Source organism: Thunnus thynnus, chromosome 1 (genome assembly GCF_963924715.1).
Source record: "Thunnus thynnus chromosome 1, fThuThy2.1, whole genome shotgun sequence".
Taxonomy (NCBI): domain Eukaryota; kingdom Metazoa; phylum Chordata; class Actinopteri; order Scombriformes; family Scombridae; genus Thunnus; species Thunnus thynnus.
This window is the reverse complement of record NC_089517.1, coordinates 24,332,186-24,353,051: the sequence shown is the minus strand read 5'-3', so window position 1 is coordinate 24,353,051 and position 20,866 is coordinate 24,332,186. Positions and strand designations below refer to the sequence as shown.

At 40.6% G+C, this 20,866-nt stretch overlaps 1 protein-coding gene across 5 annotated transcripts; it reads right to left on the bottom strand.

Moving 5' to 3' along the window:
• Positions 1-5: 5 nt before the first annotated feature.
• On the bottom strand, positions 6-20,338 carry cenpf (centromere protein F). Of its 5 annotated transcripts, none has more exons than XR_010928667.1 (39): positions 20,240-20,338; positions 19,080-19,251; positions 18,771-18,896; positions 18,100-18,170; positions 17,770-17,906; positions 17,477-17,568; positions 17,129-17,396; positions 16,718-16,920; positions 16,422-16,547; positions 16,160-16,288; positions 15,886-16,008; positions 15,179-15,314; positions 14,958-15,087; positions 14,544-14,823; positions 14,219-14,425; positions 13,308-13,516; positions 12,834-12,963; positions 11,891-12,169; positions 11,152-11,739; positions 10,806-10,979; positions 9,683-10,587; positions 9,389-9,600; positions 9,103-9,235; positions 8,832-8,979; positions 7,697-7,805; positions 7,121-7,380; positions 6,905-7,013; positions 6,578-6,783; positions 6,177-6,395; positions 5,812-5,955; positions 5,497-5,686; positions 5,316-5,413; positions 5,138-5,179; positions 3,896-4,966; positions 3,295-3,424; positions 2,448-3,140; positions 1,907-2,043; positions 1,329-1,511; positions 1,080-1,185 (listed from the first exon to the last, which is right to left on the bottom strand). XR_010928667.1 is itself a non-coding variant. In XM_067592225.1 (38 exons), the coding sequence occupies exons 2-38, from the start codon at positions 19,239-19,241 to the stop codon at positions 994-996; spliced, it is 8,568 nt and encodes a 2,855-aa protein (XP_067448326.1). In that variant the 5' UTR covers positions 19,242-19,251; positions 20,240-20,338; the 3' UTR covers positions 6-993. The 5 variants fall into 5 exon arrangements, 3 of the variants coding, with proteins under 3 accessions (XP_067448326.1, XP_067448335.1, XP_067448347.1); XR_010928666.1 differs by having other exon boundaries at positions 1,329-1,506; XM_067592225.1 differs by lacking the exon at positions 1,329-1,511 and having other exon boundaries at positions 6-1,185.
• Positions 20,339-20,866: the final 528 nt, after the last annotated feature.

Here is a 20,866-nt window from a genome sequence, read left to right as displayed (position 1 = left end):
AGCCGTGAAGCAGTAAAAAACTGTTTAGTAAAAAAAGCAATTTTCAACTATTTGGCATTAACTATTTACAATCACCTATAAGCTTGGTCACATAAAGATACCAGATTATATGATCTATACCTAAATAATAATAATGTCTTCTATGTAAATAAAAACAGAAATGATAAAATGCAGAGATGCTGTAAAGATTAGTTCAAAGAAACACAAATGTATTACTTTTCTTTCCGACATCATCTATAAAAATATCTAGAAAATTTGAAACAGAGTCAGCACAGAAAATCTACACAATCTTAGCTGCCGTGTTGCAGGACTAACAGACGAACGGGGCGTAGCGGTTATTACTGTTTACATCATCTACTATGTACAAAGTCCACAACCCAAGAACACAAGAACAGTGCAACAGAAAATGAAGTATGAACAGTGAGTCAGCGTTAAAGACACAAACAGACTGTTAAAGGGTGAAGAGATGAAGATGGACTGAAGAGGAACAAAGACTCGGCTGGTTTACATTCAGAGGAACCACAAAACAATGTTGGTTTCCTTCTAAAACACAGAAAAACAGACAAAAAAGATTTGCTTGAAACAGAGCATACTGAAATGTAGGGCTATGAAGAAAATCAGCACTATAATAGACTTAAAGTTGCCTTGTTGTGATGTTTTTTTGTGAGGAAGTGTCGAAACCTGCCACCTCATCTTGCTTTGGTGATTTCTCATAATGATTTTCAGTGAACAACAGAGAGCAGTAGACAAAGTGTAATTAGGTCTTTTGCAGTTGAGGATTAAAGATTAACAGAAATAAAACTAAGTGACACACAGCCCGTAAAAATAAAATTAAAAGGTGCATTATCTGTTTAGGATTAATGTGAGTTAGAATAAATGTGTCTTTACTAAAATAAGTTTTTTAGAAAGTGGAGTGTTAATCTTTTGTATCTTTGAGTGTAAATGTGCATATTTCTACAAATAAATCACAAGTGCAGGACTGTGTGTGTTGATCTACTGAACATGACAGTTGTCTCCTTGCTGTGTTTCTTCTCTTAAAAGTTTCTCTTTCTGCTCTGGAGTCTTCCGTAAACTCAGTGACCGACGAGGAGGTTTCTCCGGGCTACTTGGAGAAAGACGCTTCCTGTTGGCGCTGTCTGCTGTTGTACCAGTGGAGGGACTCTGGAGGGATAAGGACCCCAAAACCTTGAGAGAGGAAACGAGATGATACAGATGACAAGATAAAGAGAGAGGTAGGACATTGGTATTTTAAAAGAAATAAAAGTACATGTTGCAGTGACACCTGATGTTCAGACACAGTCACACAGCAAGATCAATCACGCAGGTACCTGAGACATTCTTTCCTCTTTTGATCCTTTGAACTGAAACCTCTACATCCTTCTAAATCCACTTCTGGTTCACTTCAGCTGACCTGACGCGATAAGAAGCGGACCTGACCTGACCTGGACTGACTCAAAGATGGGAGGGGGTCCGGATATCCTGAAGGAACATCAGGGGCCCAGCAACCTAAACTAACACATACCGCCCTGTTCATCCATGTGTAAAAGCTGCCTGACAGTGAGTGGAAATGTATCCAATGTGACACAGTGATTAACTGGTAATTACACTGCAGTGATTAGTTTCCTGTAAAAATAACACACCACAAAAAAGTCAAACTTCTCAGGAGAAGCAGACACATTCAAGTGCATTTTACTGACATTTGAGAGTATATGACCCTACAAGACACTAGCAGCACATGTTTAGTCCTATTCCACCATCTTGTCCTTTTTTCCTGCTCTATTCCTGGAGCCAGACTCCATTCTTTGAAATACTTTAGACTATTTGCAGTCACGTTAAAGTGTTTTAAAGAACTTGCTGTTTGTGTTGACATGAGTGTTGAGGGTTAATCATAAGGATTGCTGCTCACCTTGCTGTCAGATCCAGATGTGGAGGCAGCAGATGTCGTACAGGTCTGTTTGGCGGCCAGTCGAGGACTGCAGCGCTTCACTGTGGTTCTCCTCATGATGAATGGACTAGCCTCCCCCAGAGGAATATCAGCAAAACCTGACAGAGTACAAATGATGACTTATTTTCTTCTACTACAGAGAATGATTCTTATGATAAATGAAAATTTAATGATACTTTATTTTTCTGGCAATCCAACAAGTGTTCCGCTCAGTGATTTCGTGGAATCACCACATGGAGGTCATTTGAAATCTAAGAACAGTATTTCAAACTGACAGAAAGGTTTGAGAGTAGAGCACGATACTGTGATTATCCTTAAAAGGCCTGACTGTCTAAACTAAAACTTAATGCCAAATTTTTATCTGAATGTTGCTACGCCAAAAGTTTTGTTTACCTGGACAGAGAACAAACTACAGGGAATGTGTTTTCAAATTCTGACCAAGTCAAATGGCTGCTTCAGGCTGTGCAAGACCCATTAATCCAGCATGCTAAACATTTTTTACCTCTCTGCACCAGCTCAGGAAGTCCCTCCGGCCTGAACTCCTCATCTTCCTGTTGAGTTTTTGGTTTGGGCGTGGTCACTGTGTTGGCTCGGATCTTCTTTGTCAGGTTGTGAAGTGCCTCCTGTGCGCTGTCTTTATCACTCATATCACGGTGACCTCGTTTTCCCGAAGACCCCTGCGGAGACCTCTGAGGTGTTGAAGGAGCCATGTTCTCAGCGTTGTCCTCTAATTTTATTTCCTGATGTTTGGAGACAGATTTCCTTGCTGAGCGCCGGCGGCTGTCGGAGCTGTTTGAGTGGACGTTTGCTTCCTTAGCGTGTTTGGTGGCAGTGATCTGCTCCAGCCGTGTTGTCAGTGCGTCGTTGGTCTCTTCCAGTTTGTGGAATTCAACCATCAAGCTGCAGTATTTATCCATGCTCTCATCCGTCTCCCTACTCTTCTCCTCCAGAAGGTTGTTTAGTTCTTGCAATTCACTCTTCATCTCCTCCAGCTCTTTGTTCCTCTCCTCCAACTCCTCCTTCCTACCATCGAGTGCAGCCTTAAGATCTTCCACCTCCTTGTTTGTTTCTTCAGCCTGCAGCCTCTTCTCCTCCAGGGCTGTCTTCAGGTCTTCCACTTCTTTCTTCGTCTCCTCTGCCTGCATCTTCAGCTGGTTCACCTCAGTCTGTACCTCCTCACTGCTCCTTCCCTCTCCTGTAACAAGAACGTGGCCCAAGTTAACAAGACGATTCAGCTGTGCTTTCTAGAGATTTAATCTGAAGCACTGAAGTAAATGTAAAAAAGTATAATAACAAAACCTCAAATTCTACAGAAAACTGAATGATAAATCTGTAAATCATGTGTTCACCTGGGCTGTTCAACATCATTTGCTTTTCCTCCTCCAGCTGTTTGCAAGTTTTCATCCAAAGACTCATCTTGCTGTGGGCAGAGTCTCTCTCTTTAGACAGACGAGCAGCACGAGATGACAGCTCTGAGACCTTGAAGGGACAGACAGAAAGTGAAGATACTGAGATATGTGGAATTAAAATAAAAGAACAATTATAATTTTCACTTGTATCATAAGTTGTTGTCTGTGTAACTGTATAACAAGCTTCCTCATACACGGGCCATTTCAGAAATACCTTCATTTTCAATTTCAATCATCGTTTTAAAATGATTATTCCAACACTTATCTAAGAACAGCGTGTGCAAACATACTGCTGCTTTACATCTTTTAACTGTTGTGTTGTACTGAAGTGACTGATTGTGGCAGAGAAATTAGTAATTTAAGCTTTTCATGAGTAATGGTAAAAAGGTAAAATGATGATGATTATTCTTTATAGCTACAGAGTGAAATGGATCATTTTAAAGTGTTGCAACTTCCAAACCTGTGTTGACACGGTGATTGGAACTAGAAAATTATTTTTTCCCTATTTTAGACCTGAATAGATTTGTCTGTGTGCACATACCTGCTCACTGAGCTGTGAGATGGACAGTGCCAGTTTCGATTTTTCTCCTTCTGCTTTTTGCTTCTCTTGTTCCAGTGAAGAAAGAGCTGAAGACAAGTTCTCCTTCTCTTCTTCGATCAATGAAAGGGAAGACTGCAGTTGATGTTTTTCAGCTTCTAGCCTCTGTCTTTCCTCCTCTATTCTTTCTTTCTCTTCCTGCAGTGAAGAAACAGTTTGCTGCATGTTGTGTTTCTCCTCGCTAGAATGAAGCCTCTCGTTCTCATCTGCCAACACCTTTCTCTCTTGCTCGAGTTTCTCTTTTTCTTCTTCTATGGATGCAAGAGTGCAGCGCAGGCTATCTCTCTCTTGTTCTACTGACAAAAGGGTGGAGTGCAGTTTCTCTTTCTCCTCTACCAGGCGTCCATTTTCTCCTTCTATCTGTTCTTTCTCTGCCATAAGGGAAGAGATGGATTTCACTGAGGCTTGTTTCTCATCTGCCTCCCTCTCTTTCTCCTTTTCCAACACCTCTCTCTCTTCTTCTTTAGCTTTTATGAGTGTTTTAAGCTCCTTGATTTCTTCTTCCAAACCCTCAATACGAGACCTCAGATTGTTCCTCTCTTTCTCCCACTCCTCTCCCCGAGAGCGGAGGCCGTCTCTTTCTGTCTGCCACTCCTCCAGAGAACTCTGCAGACACTGTTTCTCTTTCTCCAACTCCACCAGCAGAGACTGCATCCTCTCTTTCTCCCCCTCAGTTTCTGCACTCTTTTGTCCAAGTGAGATCTCTCTCTGCCGAGAGGCTTCCAGCTGTGCCTGGAGGTCATCTACTTGTCTGGTTTGCCTCTCTGCTTCCTCTCTCATTCCTTTCTCCAGCTCCTCAACCCTGTATTTCTGTCTTTCCTCCTCTTCTCTTCTATCCATCTCTGCCTTTTCCAACCCTCTCTCCAGCTCCTCCTTAGCTGCCTTCAGTTCTTCTATCTCTCTGTTTTTTGTTTCCAGCTCTCGCTCCATGTGTTCTTTCTCAGATCTCAGGTTGTCCAGCGTGGCAGAAAGCTCTGACAGTTTCTCACTGAGCTCTCTCTTCTCCTCCTCCACCTAAAGGTCAGGAGGTGGTGAGGGTTGAACACAGAAAAGCAAGGAGTGGAGGAGAAATCAGGTTGATAAAGAAAGGAGAAAGGAGGAGAATTCCGATTAATATATTGCTTAATTGATTTACAACATAAAAAAAATCACAGATATATGGAAAAGGATTACAGATGAATGTACCTTTTTCCTCTCCTCCTCCAGCTCAGCTTTGGCTGTCTCAGCCTGTATAACAGCAAATAACATTTACATTTAATACAAGGTGACCAAACCTTCTCTTATATGAATTGTATCCAGGCAATGGTAAAAGTTAGCCGTCTCTTTATGTTTTTGTCAGACATAAATGTTTACGACAGAGTACCTGTAGCACTGCTTCCTCTAGATCTCGCTCTCCCTCTTCTTTCTCTCGCTCCAGGGCATCAATACGGTCTTGCAGTGAGTCTGACTTTCTCTGGGCAGCTACAGAGATGCAGAGTCACAGTCAGGCCAACTTCTTACAACACTGAAGAGGTTATGTAATTTCCAAAGATACAAGGAGTTACCTTTGAGCAGCTCTCCCATCTTTCTTTTCTTCCTCTCGTCCGACTCGATGCGGACCTGGAGCTTTTCAATACCTGTCCTCATCTGCTGGACCTCATCTTGTGTGGAGTTCAGACGAGAGGCAATCTCTCCTTTTTCTAGTAGAGAAGACTCCAGAGATTGTGACAGTTGACTCACCTCTACCTCTAAAGCCTTGGGATAGAAACAGGAGGGAAAACAAGGAATCAATACATGTTCTCTGTGAAAAACCAAACTCAAAAAGCAATTTTTAAAAGTATGCACACAACAAGATGCTTTGTATCATACTTCCCACTCACCTGTATCTTGCTGACCATGGACTCAGTGTTTTGATTGGTGGAGGTGTTGTCTTCTTTGATCTTGTCCAGCTGCCCGATAAGCTGCTCTTTTTCTCCACTCTGTTGGGAGATTGCCTGCTCCAGTGTCTTAATCTGCTCCAACAGCTTTAGAAAAAAAGAGAGAATGGACTTTTAAAGAACAAAACTGAAGCTAGATGTAAGCCAGACATGTGCATACTATCAGCAGCTCATAGCCTTTTGTATGTCAACATAAAAATCATCAGTATTTCTCCATCATCCTCATGGGCAACAGTGTTACAGAAAACACTTGTAACCAGGTCTCAGACCCTCAATAACGCCACCCTCTCTCTTCTCTATGTACGTACCTGCTGCCTCTCTGTCTTCACTTTCTCCATGTTGCTTTGCAGAGCTTCGTACTCCTTCCTCCCTGCTCTGATGTCGTCCTCCAGGATGGAGATTAAGTTTCTGGTGTCACCGTTAGTCTTCTCCAGACCGCGAACTTTCTCTCTCCATTGGCTCAAAGACTGGTTCAGCTCATCTCTCTCGTCAGAGCAGGACACGAGTTCAGATCTCAGCTGGGTCGTCTGGAGAGATGATGAGATTTAGAATTATTAAGCCACACTGATCGGTAAGCTTCAAACACAGAATATAGTTTTTGCATGGGGGAAATGTAATTGTATTTCTTTGATGGATAATTTTGCTGTTAATTTAACCACTTCAACATATTTTGATGTTTTAGCTCACAGGCTTTTGACCGAGCGCTCACCTCTGTCGTGAGTGTTTCTATCTGCTGCTCCATGCCTGAACACGTTCTCCTCTGAGTTTCCATCTCATCCTTCAGTGTGGTGCTCTCCTCCTGCAGGGTCTCCAGCTCACCCTCCATGCCCAGGATGTGCTGCTCCAGGTTAGCTTTCTCAGAGCGAACCCTCCTCAGCTCACTCTCCTGCTGAAGGAACTTCTCATCCCATCCACCTACAGAACAAAGCAAAATACAGGATTTTAGTATACATCTTTAACCCAATCACATGATATACTTCAATTCAAACTGCTTTTGTAAGTATGAACACACAAACAAAAAACGTAAGAAATGTACCTTTGGCCATTTCCAGTCCTTCTAGCATCTCCATAACATCAGCCAGCTGGCATTTAGCGGTTTGCAGCTGCAGAGTCAATGTCTCCCTCTCCTCCGACAGCCGAGCCATCTAAATATAAGCACACAGAGTTTGTATCGGTTAAGACACTTAAATGATAAATGCTATTACACTAGTACTAAAGTGGTATCTGGCATTCTGCAATTTATCTCTTCTACCTGATCAGTAAGGTCTTTCTGCTCCTTCAAAGCAACTTTCAGCTTATGTACTGCACTATGTGCTTCTTCCTCTGCTGCGTGAACTTTCTTCTCCAAGTTTTGAACTTGGACTTCCAAGTCAGAGGTCAGTTCCTTTCTCAGTGCAAGGTCGGAGCTCAGCAGGTCAAACTCTGATCGCAGGGTCTGGAGTTCATTTTCTTGTTTTGTGATTGTGTCCTTGTAGTGGTCGAGGTCATCGTGTGACTGGAATGACTCTGTCACTGGTGGACAGATAAAATAAAGACAAATCATGCATCAGAGTTCAATCAATATTTCATAGTCTGAATCATAATGCACACAAATCATCAAGTGTCTAGTTGAAGGCCCAGAAGTCGAAATATGACGTGATGCTTGTATTAGCTACACAACAGCCTGAGTTTTGTTTTAAAACTTTGTTGTTGTTGTAAAACAATGAAAGTGCAGAAAATGTTAAAAGCATTAATCTAAAGTGGGAGATAGGTAGTAAACAAAGTAAATAAACCCAAGAAAACACACAATTATTGAAACTGCAAGCATAAGCGCCATCTAATTACTCACCAGAGGATTTCAACTCTCTGGTCTCATCTGGGGATGAGGAAGGAAGAGACATCTCACAGTTTTCAGGTTTATCTTCAAGAACGTCCCTGGGACCGCTGTCAGCAGGAACCTGCAAGAAAGAAGAAGAACAAAACATCAAAGACTGACAACTAAGGTCATTTGGTTCACCTTATCCAAGCATACTGTATAATATTGCTTACATATATGGTATTTGCAGAAAAAAACTATAAAAAGCATGAATTTAAAAAGGCTGTAATAAAAAAATCGAACTTTTTGAAAGCAAAACTAAAAATACCACCTCATGGTTGTATGCCTCTGCCAACCAGTCAAGTGGCAGTTTTAATCCATGTCTGTCCAGACTCATAATATTTGTAGCAAAGACTTTGAAGAAATTAAATAAAAAGCTATTAAGTGTATTTTCCTTGTATGTATTCACACGCTTGGCCAATAAAGCTGATTCTGATAGAACACAAAGTTGTAGCCATGACAGTAGACAAAGTTTCACATGTGGATGCTGCTGCAAAGAATCTACAAATTCTAAAACGTGGATGCTTCACACACATCTTCAACCCGGCAGCACAGACGATCTGAACAATCACCACAGTTTCAATGTGGACACCCAAGATTAGTGTCACCAATTCAGTATCTGACCAAATGTGAAATATGGTCACAATCTGCCCTTCTGTTCCTGAGTTATGGCGTTGAATAATGGCCAGAAAAGTGTTTTTGTTTATGTTTGTTTGTGTTTATGATGTCACAGTGAAGTTGACCTTTTTGATATAAAATCATCACTTCATCATTTTATCCTGTTAGACATTTGTGTGAAACTTTGTCATAATTAGCATATGAATCCTTGAGTTATGGTCAACAACGTGTTTTGTGAGGTCACAGTGACCTTGACCTTTGACCACCAAAATCTAATCGGTTTATCTGTGAGTCCAAGTGGACGTTAGTGCCAATTTTGAAGAAATTCCCTCCAGGTGTTCCTGAGATATCGCGTTCACGGGAACTGGTCATATGGATGGGGAACCTGAAAACATAATGCTTCCAGCCACAGCTGTCACTGGCATAAAAACACTCACAGCTGTTGTTGGTCTCCTAACGCTAATATATTGTTGTAATAATTGTCTTCTACCTGATCCAAGGGTTGCTGCTGATGGAGCACCTCCTCGTTTCTCCTCATTTCCTCTCCGTCAGCTGCAAACTCATCCCTCTTCTCCTCCAAATGTTCCTGGATCATCGCTTGTTCGATGATGTCTCCCTTGGAAACCGACTCTGACTCACTACCAGGTGAGAGGTAGATTCTTTATTCATCACGTTAAAAAACAACAACAAACCCCCTCCCCCCCACATTCAACACACAATAGTGCATTGTATATGTCTGCTCAGTGCAAAAGTCATCGTACCTGAAAGACTCGTCAGACTGATGGGAAAAATCACCCAGTTCAGACACCTCAGTGCTCAGTTGTTCCTTTACTGGAAGGGCATCGAGTTCTGTCTCCATACTGGGCTCCACATCGGTGTGGCCTGCTGCTTCTGCTGAGGAAACCATGACAGATCATTCAATCTAAATACATGTATTGAAAATTTAAGTGACAATCACAATACATTAAATCTGACAAAGCAGTGTTAAAAAAAACAACAACAAAAAAAACAAAACAAAACTTGAATCTAGATTTGTTTGACACTCACCACAGATTTCTGTCTCCCCAGACTCCATGTGGCTGAGTTTCTCTCCTGAGCTCTGGGTTCCCTGTGATTCGGAGAGCTGCTGTATGAGGCTGTGTTGTTGGCCCACCTGCTCCAGCATTGAATCGTACTGCTGCTTGAACACAGTCAGCTCTTTTTGTAGACCAGCCAGCTTCTGTTGCAGTTCAGCCTGCTCTGCCTCAAACTGTTGGCTCCTGTAATACAACATAAAAGTTACTATTATCATTCAAGCTAATATTAATAGTATAAAACCAAGAAAAAAGGCAGAAGATCTACCTCTCTCTGTTCTCTTCCTCCGTTCTCTTGTCCCTCATTTCAAGCTGCTCCTTCAGCCTCTGGTGCTCCTGTTCTGACGACAGGAGGGAGCACTGGATACACTCCTTCTCCTCTTTGAGTGAAGCCACCTCATCTTCATGCCTCTCGATTCTCTCTTGTAACTGCAACTTATCTTCAGTGATTTGATCAACACTGGATTGTAATTTTGTGTTCTCTTCAGTCAGCTGATTGTTGTTTATCTCCAGCTGAAGCTTCTCTTCAGCTACTTGATTCAAATTGGTTTCTAATTTGCTTGTCTTAGAGGTTAGTTCACTAAGTTCAGCCTCAAGTTGGGATTTTTCCTCATTTATCAGATTCAGGGTAACATCTAGTTGGGCTTTCTCATTAATGAGCTGCTTCAAGGTTGATCCAGCTTCTTGTTTCTCTGCAGTCATTTGTTCGATCTTTGCCTGTGTTTGCTGTTTTTCTTCAGTTAACTGCTTAACATTGGTCTGCAGGTGCTTGTTCTCTTCACCTAGCTTGTCTAGGTTGGCTTCCAACTGTTTCTTCTCTGCATTTATTTGCATCATGTCAGTTTCGACTTGCTCTTTCTCATCTGTTAATTGTTTCAAAGTAGTCTCGAGGCTGTTTCTCTCCTGAAGTAGCTGGTTGACATTATTGTCTTTGTCTTCAATTATCTGCCTGAGGCTTGTCTCTAGCTTGACCTTTTCCTCTGTGATCTGACTGAGTTTAGACTCTAATGTAGAAACTTCTGTCTCCAGTTGGCTTCGTTGGATAGCGTCCTCTTCCAGACGAGTTATGTCATTGCTCCTCTCCAATAGCTCCTCTTTAGCTGTGACGTACTGTGACTCCAGCACAGAGTTCTGAGACTCAACCTCCTCTAACCGGGCTTCCAAGACAGATACCTAAAAAAAGAAGAAGATGGAAATAAACATTAATAAGGTACAGAGCAACAGAAGCATCTCCTGAATTTCCCTACTCATGATGCCAATTTGTTGCCTGAACTTTTGACAAGTAAACAAACCAGGCATGGGTAAGCCGCATTCAATTTGCAGCCTTTATGGAAATACATTGAAAATTAATCTCCACACTATACAGATTTTGTGTAAGATACTGGGTCTACCTGGGCTTTGCTGTCTTCCAGCCGGAACTCCATGTCAGACATCTGGGTTTGGTTGTGTGCTAGCTGAGCCTCCAGTGACTCTATAGTTCCCTTCAGCTCCTCCACCTGGCTGTCAAAAGAGTTCATGGCTGTCTCATTGTCCTCAAGGTCCATTTGAAGCATCTCCAGTTGCACCTTCAAGTAAACAGTTATATGAAAAAAAAAATTAAATGACTTATTTACATTATTTGAAAATAAGATTACCACTTGTGACCCCGCATTCATATAAATCCCTGATCAGGTCTAATATAATATATTACAGTTGAGATGCACTAGAATGTAACCAAGAATGCATTAATAATCAAACCTTGATTTTGTTCATGGCGACCATCTTCTCTTTCAGGAGATCTGATGTTTTGGTCTGTTCTGCTTCCGCTTTATTCAGCTTCTCCTTCAGACTCTTTATCGTTCCGTCTCTCTCTTCCAGGCCGCGTGAAGCTGCAGACAGAGTCGTCTTCATGGTCTTGATCTCTTCCCGACGAGAAGCTGATTCCACTTTGGCAGCGGCTACAGCTCGCTCAGCGGCTTCAAGCTGCTCTTTAAGGCTCTTCTCTTTGTTCAGGAAACTTTCAATTTCCAAAGCATGATTTTCTGACTCATTGCTCATGTTCTCTTTGAGCTCTTTCACCTCTTTTTCCAAAGCAGAGATCAAGTTAATTTTCTCAGTCAGGGTGTTCTCCAAGTTGGACTTGATTTCGACAGTGGAGGAGTGACTCTTCTCAAGAGCTTCTAGACACTTTTTAAGGTCAACGTGGGACTGGTTGACCACATCAAGTTCATTCTTCAATACTGGAAGCTTCTCTGCAGCATCTTTGTTCACAGTTATCTCCTCTTCTAAGGAAGATATCTGCTCCAGAAGGTTGTTTATCTTCTCAGCCTGAGCCTGTGCGAGGATCTTGATAAGAAACAGGAACATGAGGAAAATTAAGCTTATTTGGATTTGAGGAAACTGAACTGTGTACTACAGACAGACAAAGATACAAATCAACAAAGTTTGTATTTGTACATTACAAAAGATAATTCTGGTACATAAAACAATATTTTACCTCTGCTTCTTTCTTCATCTCTTGAACAACAGTCTCCAGCTCTGCATTTTGTTTCTCCAGAGACAAAATCTGAGCTTCATCTTCTCTGAGCCGCTTCTCCTTCTCCTCTGTCTGGCTCTGCAGATCTTTCAGCTCCTCCTCTAACTGTTTGAACTCTTCTGATTTTTTCTCGTACATCTTTTTGTGTTCCTCTTCTTTGTCTGACAGCGTCTTAATTTGCTTCTGCAGCTCAGCTCCCAGCTGCTCCTGGACCTTAAGGAACTGATCCATAGAACTGATCTAAAACATGAGGAGAAATTTCAACTATGGCTTATGTTGGTTAAGACTAAAGAAAGGAATGATACTCAGCATAATGATGTGCTATGAAAAAGCAGAGGTCATGACATCATAAAGTCAACAGGTTTCATTTTACTGAGATTAAAAACACTCAATACCCAGTCAAAATACTATGATACTTCTCATCTCAGAGTACCAGACACAAAAATTGGGTAAATATTAAATCTATGAGAAAAACAATTTGATAAAATCAGAATATTAGTCCTTTTGTATTATTACAATATTAGATTATTTTGTACATTTGATATTGTAATCTAATACAACACCACCACCACTACAACCTAAAAATGGCCATAGAGATGAATCAACTCCTCCCTGACATTGTCTCAACAACAATTATAATTGTCATATAATCGTATTCATTACAGGACTGTTATATTGGATTTAATTACACTGTACTTTTTTTTCCAATTTACTCCTTGTATGCTTTTACAGTTTTGTCCAGCATTTTAAGAGGCCAATTATCTCAAAAGCTTTACTTCCTAAACTAACTAACAAGAAATGACAGAATGAGTAAACAGAAGACCAATGATTAAATAAATAAAATGAACGAATAATCAAAAGAATCAAAAAGTTTCAGTTTCCGTTTAAGTCCAATAAAACAGACCTGGTTTTTGGTGAGCAGCAGCTCTTGCTGAGCTTCCTCCATACGCAGCTTGATCTGCTCTGTCTCCTCAGCCTTGGCTGCAACACTATCTTCACATTGCTTCAGCAGGGCTGCCTTCTCCTCCACCAACCTAGCAGAGATTTGAGATGATGATGACATGAAAATACACATGTTAAAAGCAAGTTGTGTTTATTGTTTCTCCAAGGAGACAATTGGGACACAGTATTCATATAATCCTTATATCATAAGGCATTCCTGACTATTTTATTGTGGCTGTGTCCGTCACCCTCCTGTAAACTCTTGTTGCACAGTGAAGCAAGGTAGTATCAACACCTTTCTCACAGTCTAACAAAAACTCTTTCCTTAACAAATTTTATAAAGTTTGTAAAGATAAGACTTATCACAGGGCTGTTGTACTGGGAAAAAGAGTTGATACAAAACTACTAAGTAAAAAACAACATATAAAACCCCCACCTGATATTTTGCTCCTCCTGTTGTGCAGTGGCCTGAGCGAGGCTCTCCCTCAGCTGGCTGATTTCAGCTTGGCCCAGCTCTATCAGCTGGTCTTTGGAGCGGGCCAAGTCGCAGGCTGTCTGGTGCTCATCCTGCAGCTGAGTGTTGGTCCTCTCAGCCTGCTCTGCTCGAGTAATTTCTTTTCTCAACTGTGTCTCCAGGTCTTTTACCTGTTCAGATAAAAGAATAAGTACTAGGCCAAAAGTATTCTCTTTTTCAGCAAGTGCTGGTTAAAATTTATATATTCAACTGCTATTGATTCTTTAGCTTTAGGCCCAATCATTTAAAAATAAAATGTTATTACATGTCCTGTATTGTTACCAGATGCCAAAATCTGAAAGTACATTGCAATTCAATGATGCAGAAACATTGTTTATCAACTTATTGCAGCACAGCAATGCTTGTATCTCTGAGATATATTTATATTTGGTAAATGTTGTGTTTTGTGATGTCAGAGTTTTATTGTTATTATTTGTTGTCTGTTTTTCTTTCATTTTCCCCTTTAGTATCAATAAAAATAGAAATAAAAACTTATTGTAGCACAGGAAGCATAAGAAGGGATGTTTTCTATCAATCACTACATTCAACATTTTAAGATGTCTCATGTTTTATGTCTCACCCGGAAATTACTGTTGTCAGGGCTCATAACTCAAACATGGATGGAACCTGACACAAGACTAAAATTAAAATTTCAGAGGAGATCTCCATTGGTACATAACTTTTAGTAGAGGGCTATTCTTTACCCATAAACCAATTATTTTTGCTTATGTCTCTTGGAGACTATCAGACCTGCTGTACCTTGAGATAACCCACTTCACAGGAATATTAATACACACAAAAAGGGAAAACAATTGAATAACATAAAAAGTCACCTGTGCTTCAAGCTGTGCCACTTGCACGCCAACATTCTCCAGGTCTTTGGTGTGCTTCTGTCCAGCCTCAGACAATTTAGACTGGAGCTCATTGTACTGATGTTCCCTCTCCTCCAACTCTGTGCTCTTATTGAGGAGTTCTCCTTTCAAAGAATCGATGTGAGCAGACAGACTGGCCTTGTCTCCCTCTACACTCCTGAGCTGCTTCTACAATAATGAAAATACAAGTATTTAGGTTGAGGGTAAACTACTTAAAGACTAACCTCAATCTGGACATAATGTGTGGTATATCTGAGTGTATATATAAAGGACCACTGCATCTTACCTTAAGTTCATCTGTAGTCTCATTCAGCGAGCTGAGACTGTTCTCCAAGTTGCCAATTTTGTCAGTGAGCTCCTTTTGCACTGCCTCAGTTTCATTAATCAGGGTCTCCTTCTCTTTCTTCCACTCCAGCAGAGATTGATGTTCTTGTTTCAGTTCCTTACACTCATTCTGACTCACAGTGAGACTGTTTTTCAGCTCTTGGCTCTCCTTCTCTATGGCAGTCAACCTGTTGGTCAGCTGCTCTGTCTCTTGCTTCTGTGTCTGCAGTTCTTTCTGAGATCTACAGTGTGATCAAATATATTCAGAATGATTGAACAGCTGATTAAATATCACAGACATATTATTCTCTTTACTCTTTCATAAAGTGTGACTGAATTTCCTTCTTCTGTGCAGTAAAATAATGTCATTTTTCACCTGTCATTTTTGGTCTCTGCATCAGAAAGTGTCTTCTTCAAGTTTTCCAGGTCCCGGGATGAAGTTTGAGTCTGCTGTTCCAGTTTAGACTGAAGTCTCTTCAGCTCCTCCGCCTGCCCCTCTGATTTAGCTGATAAGCAAAAAGACAATCAAGGTAAAAAACTAAACAAAAAACTAAACACATAACCTGAGCTAATTCACCATCACTTCAACTAAGTTACCTTTGAGGTCATCTAGTAGTCCCTGGGTGCGTTTGAAACTCTGGTCTGAGGTCTTTTTCTCTTCCTCCAGCTGAGACAGACGCCTGGTGCTCTGGTCCAACTGGACAGATGCACAGTTCTTCTCTTTCTGCAGCTCCTGGAGTCAGGAAGGGAGGGAGGACAAGAATGAGAGAGGAAAATGAGTGGCACCAAAAGATGATGGAAAGACATGGAGACCAAGACAAATTAGTGTGGTGGGGAAAAAAAGGAAAAGTGAAGGAAGAATATTGAATATGGAAGACCTGCTCTTTGCATTGAGACAAATTTGTATGTATTGAAACCTTTACATTTGGGTAATTTGCTCAAAATATGATGATATGTGACATTTTTTTATTCCTCCATTATCTTTTCTCACAATTTGGAATTTGCTTAAGACTTGCTAGTGACTTGTCAATTCACCATTAAAGGAAGTGTATCCTATGCTAAAAGCAACTTCTGAAAATATTTGATTTTTAAAAGGTTTTTTTAAAAAAACAAAAAAACAAAACCTTTTAAAACCTTTTTAAAAAAAAACAAACCTTTAAAAAAAAAAAAAAAAAAAAAAAAAAAAAAAAAAAAAAGCAAAACAAATTAGCAATTGTATTTTGTGTTTTCCTTTTGAAGTGAGAGTTGTTTGACCCAACCGACACACCGACAGCTCATTTCAGAAACATGGCAGTGGGACCCACCTCCATTTTCTTGCGGAGGTCCTGCTCTTTGGTCTGGCTGGCCTGGAGGCTCTGCTCTGACCTCAGGAGTTTCTGTTTGTGCTCCTCCACCTCCCTCTCAGTCTGACTCTTCTGGAAACTCATCTGGGGGAGCAAGAGAGAAGAGTCAAGGAGAGGACATATAACTGCAAAAAGAAGAGCAACTAACTGAGGATTCAGTGACATGTTGAGAAGTTGATGTGTGAAGAAAGAAAGAATTAGTGTTGGTGAAGCAAGAGCAGAACAGAGATATTACCTTCTCCATGTCAGCCTGCAGTATGTTGTATTCTTTTTTGGACTGTTGGATCTCTTGTGTAAGCTTAGTTCTGGTCTGGTTAAGCTGCTGGTCCAAAGCCTGATGAGAACTCTGCAGCTGAGCTAGCTCCTGTACAGGATGTAACAGGTACAAAACTTTTTGATTAAAATACAGAAGTCTTTTTAAAATGCATACATACATAATGTTTAATAAATCTTAAAATAGGTCTAAGGTCTAATGGTGCAACTTCATGGTGTAGCACCTTCTGACTGTCTCTCTCCTGGTCCTTGAGTTTCTGCTCCAGGGCTCGTCTGCAGCTCTCAGCATTGTGTCTCTGACAGTTCATCTCCTCTGTGACTTGTTTCAGCTTCTGCTCAACTGATGAACACTAAGGGAAATAAACAGCAAAATTTTAGCCACCTCTATCAGTCATATATGCGTTTTCCTCTGTTTTACCCATCTTTTCTATATTTTTGTCCTCCAAACTGTGTAATCCAGCAGAAAAAAAAATCTATCCAGCAATAATTAAGTCTCTATGCACAAATCACAGAAATCTACCTTGGCTTCAAGCTGCTGGTGTCGGTCTGTGGCCTGACTCAACTCATGGCTGTGCTTGGCCAGGTCTCTGTCCCGTTCAGTCAGGTCTTTACGGGCCTGGTTCAGTTGGGTTTGTAGCTCCTGCAGTTTAGAGGCTTGGCTACGAATTTCCTTCTCCTGATTGGACAGACTCCTCTCCAGCTCTGACACACGGCCACGCAGCTCTGATAAAGAAATGGTAAAAATTCAAGCCCTCTTGCAAGACATGTTCAACTTGTTCAACCCAAATGATGCTACTTAAAATACATTTTTCAAGAGGAATGCAAACCAAAGGGGTAAAAAAAATGTGACAAATAAAAGGCTGGCTAATATTTTACTGAGAAGATACCAAACACAAGATAGTAATTCTAATATACATCATAAACAACCCACCTGTGTTGAGAGTCTTTAGCTGCTCCATCTGTTGGGAGGACCCAGCGGGACTCTGCATTGCTCTGGAAGAGCTCATTCGCTGGCAGGATTTGATAGGTGTCTCCTCGTGGGCGTCCCACAGAGATGCCCCCCGCCTCTTCAGAGGCGTTTCCATTGCATCCTGGCGGCTGTGAGCCTGATCTTGCTGTTGCCATGGGAATATGGAAGATCCAGCTTGGCGGGCAGCAATGTCCTTGTGGCTTACACTGACTGATGACTGATTCAACATCTAGAAAAGACAAATTAACATCATCAAATCAACTAAAAAGACACAAACACACACATAATAAATAATACTAATGTACTCACTTTGACCTGCAGGACTTTGAGTTCAGTCTCCAGCCTTTTTCTTTCTTCCACCTCCTGGTTGTATTTCTCCTGAAGATCCTCTAGTTTGTTATCTGAAGCACACAAGTACAATTTAAATCAGGGGTCAGGGTGTAAAAAAAAAAAAAAAAAAAAAAAAGAGGTGAAAAAAGGCAGAGATGGAAACAGGGACAAAAGGAGAAAACGGACAGGACCACTAAAAATAATTACAATAATACAATAATTTCTTAAATATACAGCATGAACTTTTGGGACAGTAAAACAAATGGAGATACCCTGCTGTCTGTAAGATTGCACAGGAGCTGGAGTAGAGAAACTCTTCTGTGGAGTGGTGTAAGGCTGAAGATCAACAGAAGAGGATGACAAGGAAGAAGAGCCAGCAGGTTGAGAGCGATCCAGTTCATTTTTATATCTGAGCAGATGGAAAGACAACAAAGACAGCTTCATTAGCCATCAAAAGACAGGATTTGAGTTCTTTCCGTCAAGTTAACATGATTCATATTTTTTCATTTCAAGCATTACTTAATGACAATGTGATAAAGAGCAGAGTCACAGGAGTAACATTTACAAATCCTGCATATCAACAGACATACAACTGAACTCACTTCTTGAGCTCCTGCTCCAGTCGTTCTATGGTCTTCCTGCAGGAGTTGAGCTGACCCTCCAGGTAGCTCACCTAGGTTCAGGAACAGGGTTCAGTCAAGATCACAGGAGGTTAAAATGTCATGTTTAATTCCAGATATGCATGATAACCTGGACCTCATCTACCTTTTTGGTTGTGTACTACTGATGGCTAACAAAAACAGATGAAGTACTACTTCACATGTTTGCCCACTGGAGAGTTCAACACTACATCACACTCACTTTCTCTCTGATTACTGTAAGACATTCCAGTAATACAAATCCATTGTCCGTCTGCTCAAAATTGCATTCAAATGTATACTACTGAAACTCAAACTCAGTTTCCCTTGGCTTGGTATTGTTTTTGTCTAATACGACATTTAGATCTGTAGTGTACTTTTTGTAATTGAAAGCTTAAACCAGCAATCCTGACCTTGCAGCTATATTTCATCTGAAGAGAATATTTGTTATAAGGAAACTTGATTCACTGTCTTTCACAAAGCCTATAATAGAATCTTGTACACTAAGATTTTGCAGAAACCAAAACTGAAAGCTGTTAATTATCAGTGCAGCAACAGTTGTCATGTCCAGTAAAAATTAAATAGAAGAACAACTGCAGCTGATATTTCTTTCTTTCTCACTCTAGTAAACTGACCTGCTGCTCTTTGACTCCCAGGTCATGGGCAACCTTTTGACGGGCTTTCTCAAGAGAGTCACATGACTCTACTAAGGACTGGTTCTCTCTTTTCAAAGCAGACATCTCGGTGCGTTCACTGTCCACCTAGAGAAAGTAACAAACAGATAGGTAATGGAAGTAATTCTACTTTTTAAAAATATTTTTAATTTCGTGTGTAGTTTTTCTAATAGGGTTTCTATTTAATTTCACCAAATGAATCAATACAGTTTTATTCATCTACACATATTCATTTTTCAATCCATTCATCCTCTCCTCTTATACACTGACCTTTTGTTTCTGTTTCTGCAGGGCGGCCTCTAAGGAGTCCATCTGAAACTGTTTTTGGGACCTCTCCTTCTTCAGTTTGTCCAGCTGGACCTCCATCTCCTGGATCTTCTGCAGGGCTTTCCCTGGAAGTCCATCCTTCCACTCCTCCACCGCCCAGCTCATGGTTAATTACCTGATTAAACAGACATTACTTCAGTTAAACGGGGGAAACAACAGAAATCTGCAAATTAAGTATGTTTACGCATACAAGGTATCTGACTTCGGTTTAGTGGTTCTCAATGTAACAACACAGCAATCTCCAGAAATATACACAAGGAATGACTATATATAGGTGAAACCATGTGATGAAAACAAAAAAATTAACTTACAACACTGCACAGCATAACAGGGCATGGAGAGTTCAGTGGTAACATTAAGTCACATTAAACGTTATGTTAATCCCCTCTTTTCTTTTAATTTGCCATTTACACCTAACAAGCACAGCAGCAAGCTAATCGACGCTAACTACATATTTATTTAACATAACGTACCGTTGGCTAATTAAATAACGTTAGTTAACTAACGTTAATGGTAACAAGAAGGCAACAATAGTACCAAGATTAACGTTATCTTCCTCCTCACATTAATGCGTTGTATTTTAGTTGTAAAGAGACGGTATAACAGTAACGTAAACGTTTAGACTAGCGTTCATTTAATAACTTGGTCACTACCAAGCGTTATTTTTTAAACAACGTGGGGGCATGAAAGTTGGCTATTGTTAGCTACGTTACAGTTAACCGTAATGTTAGCTACCGTTACCATATACGCCTCAACGTTATTTATCTTATTGATCGACTAGTTAAACACACATCTGAGATAATTACTAACTTTAACGTTAACGTTGCGTTAATTTAAAGCGAACCGTTAAAATTGCGTTGGGTTACCAGTATAATTTAAAGCAGTGACTGTTGTTAATGTTAAACTAACGTTAGTTAACTTGAGTTGAACACGGTTGAGCAAATCCGAAAGCTAACGTTAAGAAAGTCAATTAACGTTACACTTTAAACATTGATTTTAAACACAATTCAACCATCCAACAGGTTGGAACTACTAAATGTGTTGTGATCTTAAAGCTAGAATGAATACCTGCAAACATTAAGATTAAAGATAGCTGCACTTACTTTGGGCGCCGCGCTTCTTTATCAGTCAGAAGCTGTTTGAGTTGTTCTCGTTGAAAAATTCAAACTCCACCGGAGGAAACCGCAATTCACTCAGCTCCATGCCCATTGGCCAGTGCTCGTGACGTTCGTCATACAACGCACATGATTGGTTCACCTCTGTTCCTTGTCTGAACACTGCCACCACGTGGTGTTATTTGTAAGTACTTATAAACAATGTCAGGATGTCAAACAGGCATCCTTTGAATCTCTTGTTTATCTAACCCACCATTAACTTCCCTAAACTATCGGATATAATCAGTTAAACAAACTTAGGGTGGGGCGAGAAGCTCGTGAGCCATTTCATGTTGAATCTAAAATATTTTAAGTCCTCCTCCATTGAAAAATATGTTTTTTCTTGTTCCTTCAGTTGGATGTTTTAGCTTCACTGTGCAGAATGACGTATCCGCATAGTTTGACATTTGAAGGCTGTTTTCACATTCATCTGCTGAGGAGGAAAGTTTCTGTGCTCATCTTAAACCTGAGTTTAAGGCGTGCACCTACAAACATGATTTGTGACATCACGACTAGTTTGGAGCCAATCGAGGTCCAGTATACAATTTATACAAGTGTGATGTGGAAATCTTGAAG

Bases quoted from the DNA above. Each gene is read 5' to 3' on its own strand.
- cenpf (XM_067592225.1), bottom strand. From the start codon at position 19,241: ATGAGCTGGGCGGTGGAGGAGTGGAAGGATGGACTTCCAGGGAAAGCC. The intron at 16,289-16,421 runs GTGCTACACCAT...CATCCTGTACAG, and splicing joins AGGAGAGAGACAGTCAGAAG to GAGCTAGCTCAGCTGCAGAG. The intron at 3,425-3,895 runs GTATGTGCACAC...TGTCCCTTCAAG, and splicing joins TCTCACAGCTCAGTGAGCAG to GTCTCAGAGCTGTCATCTCG.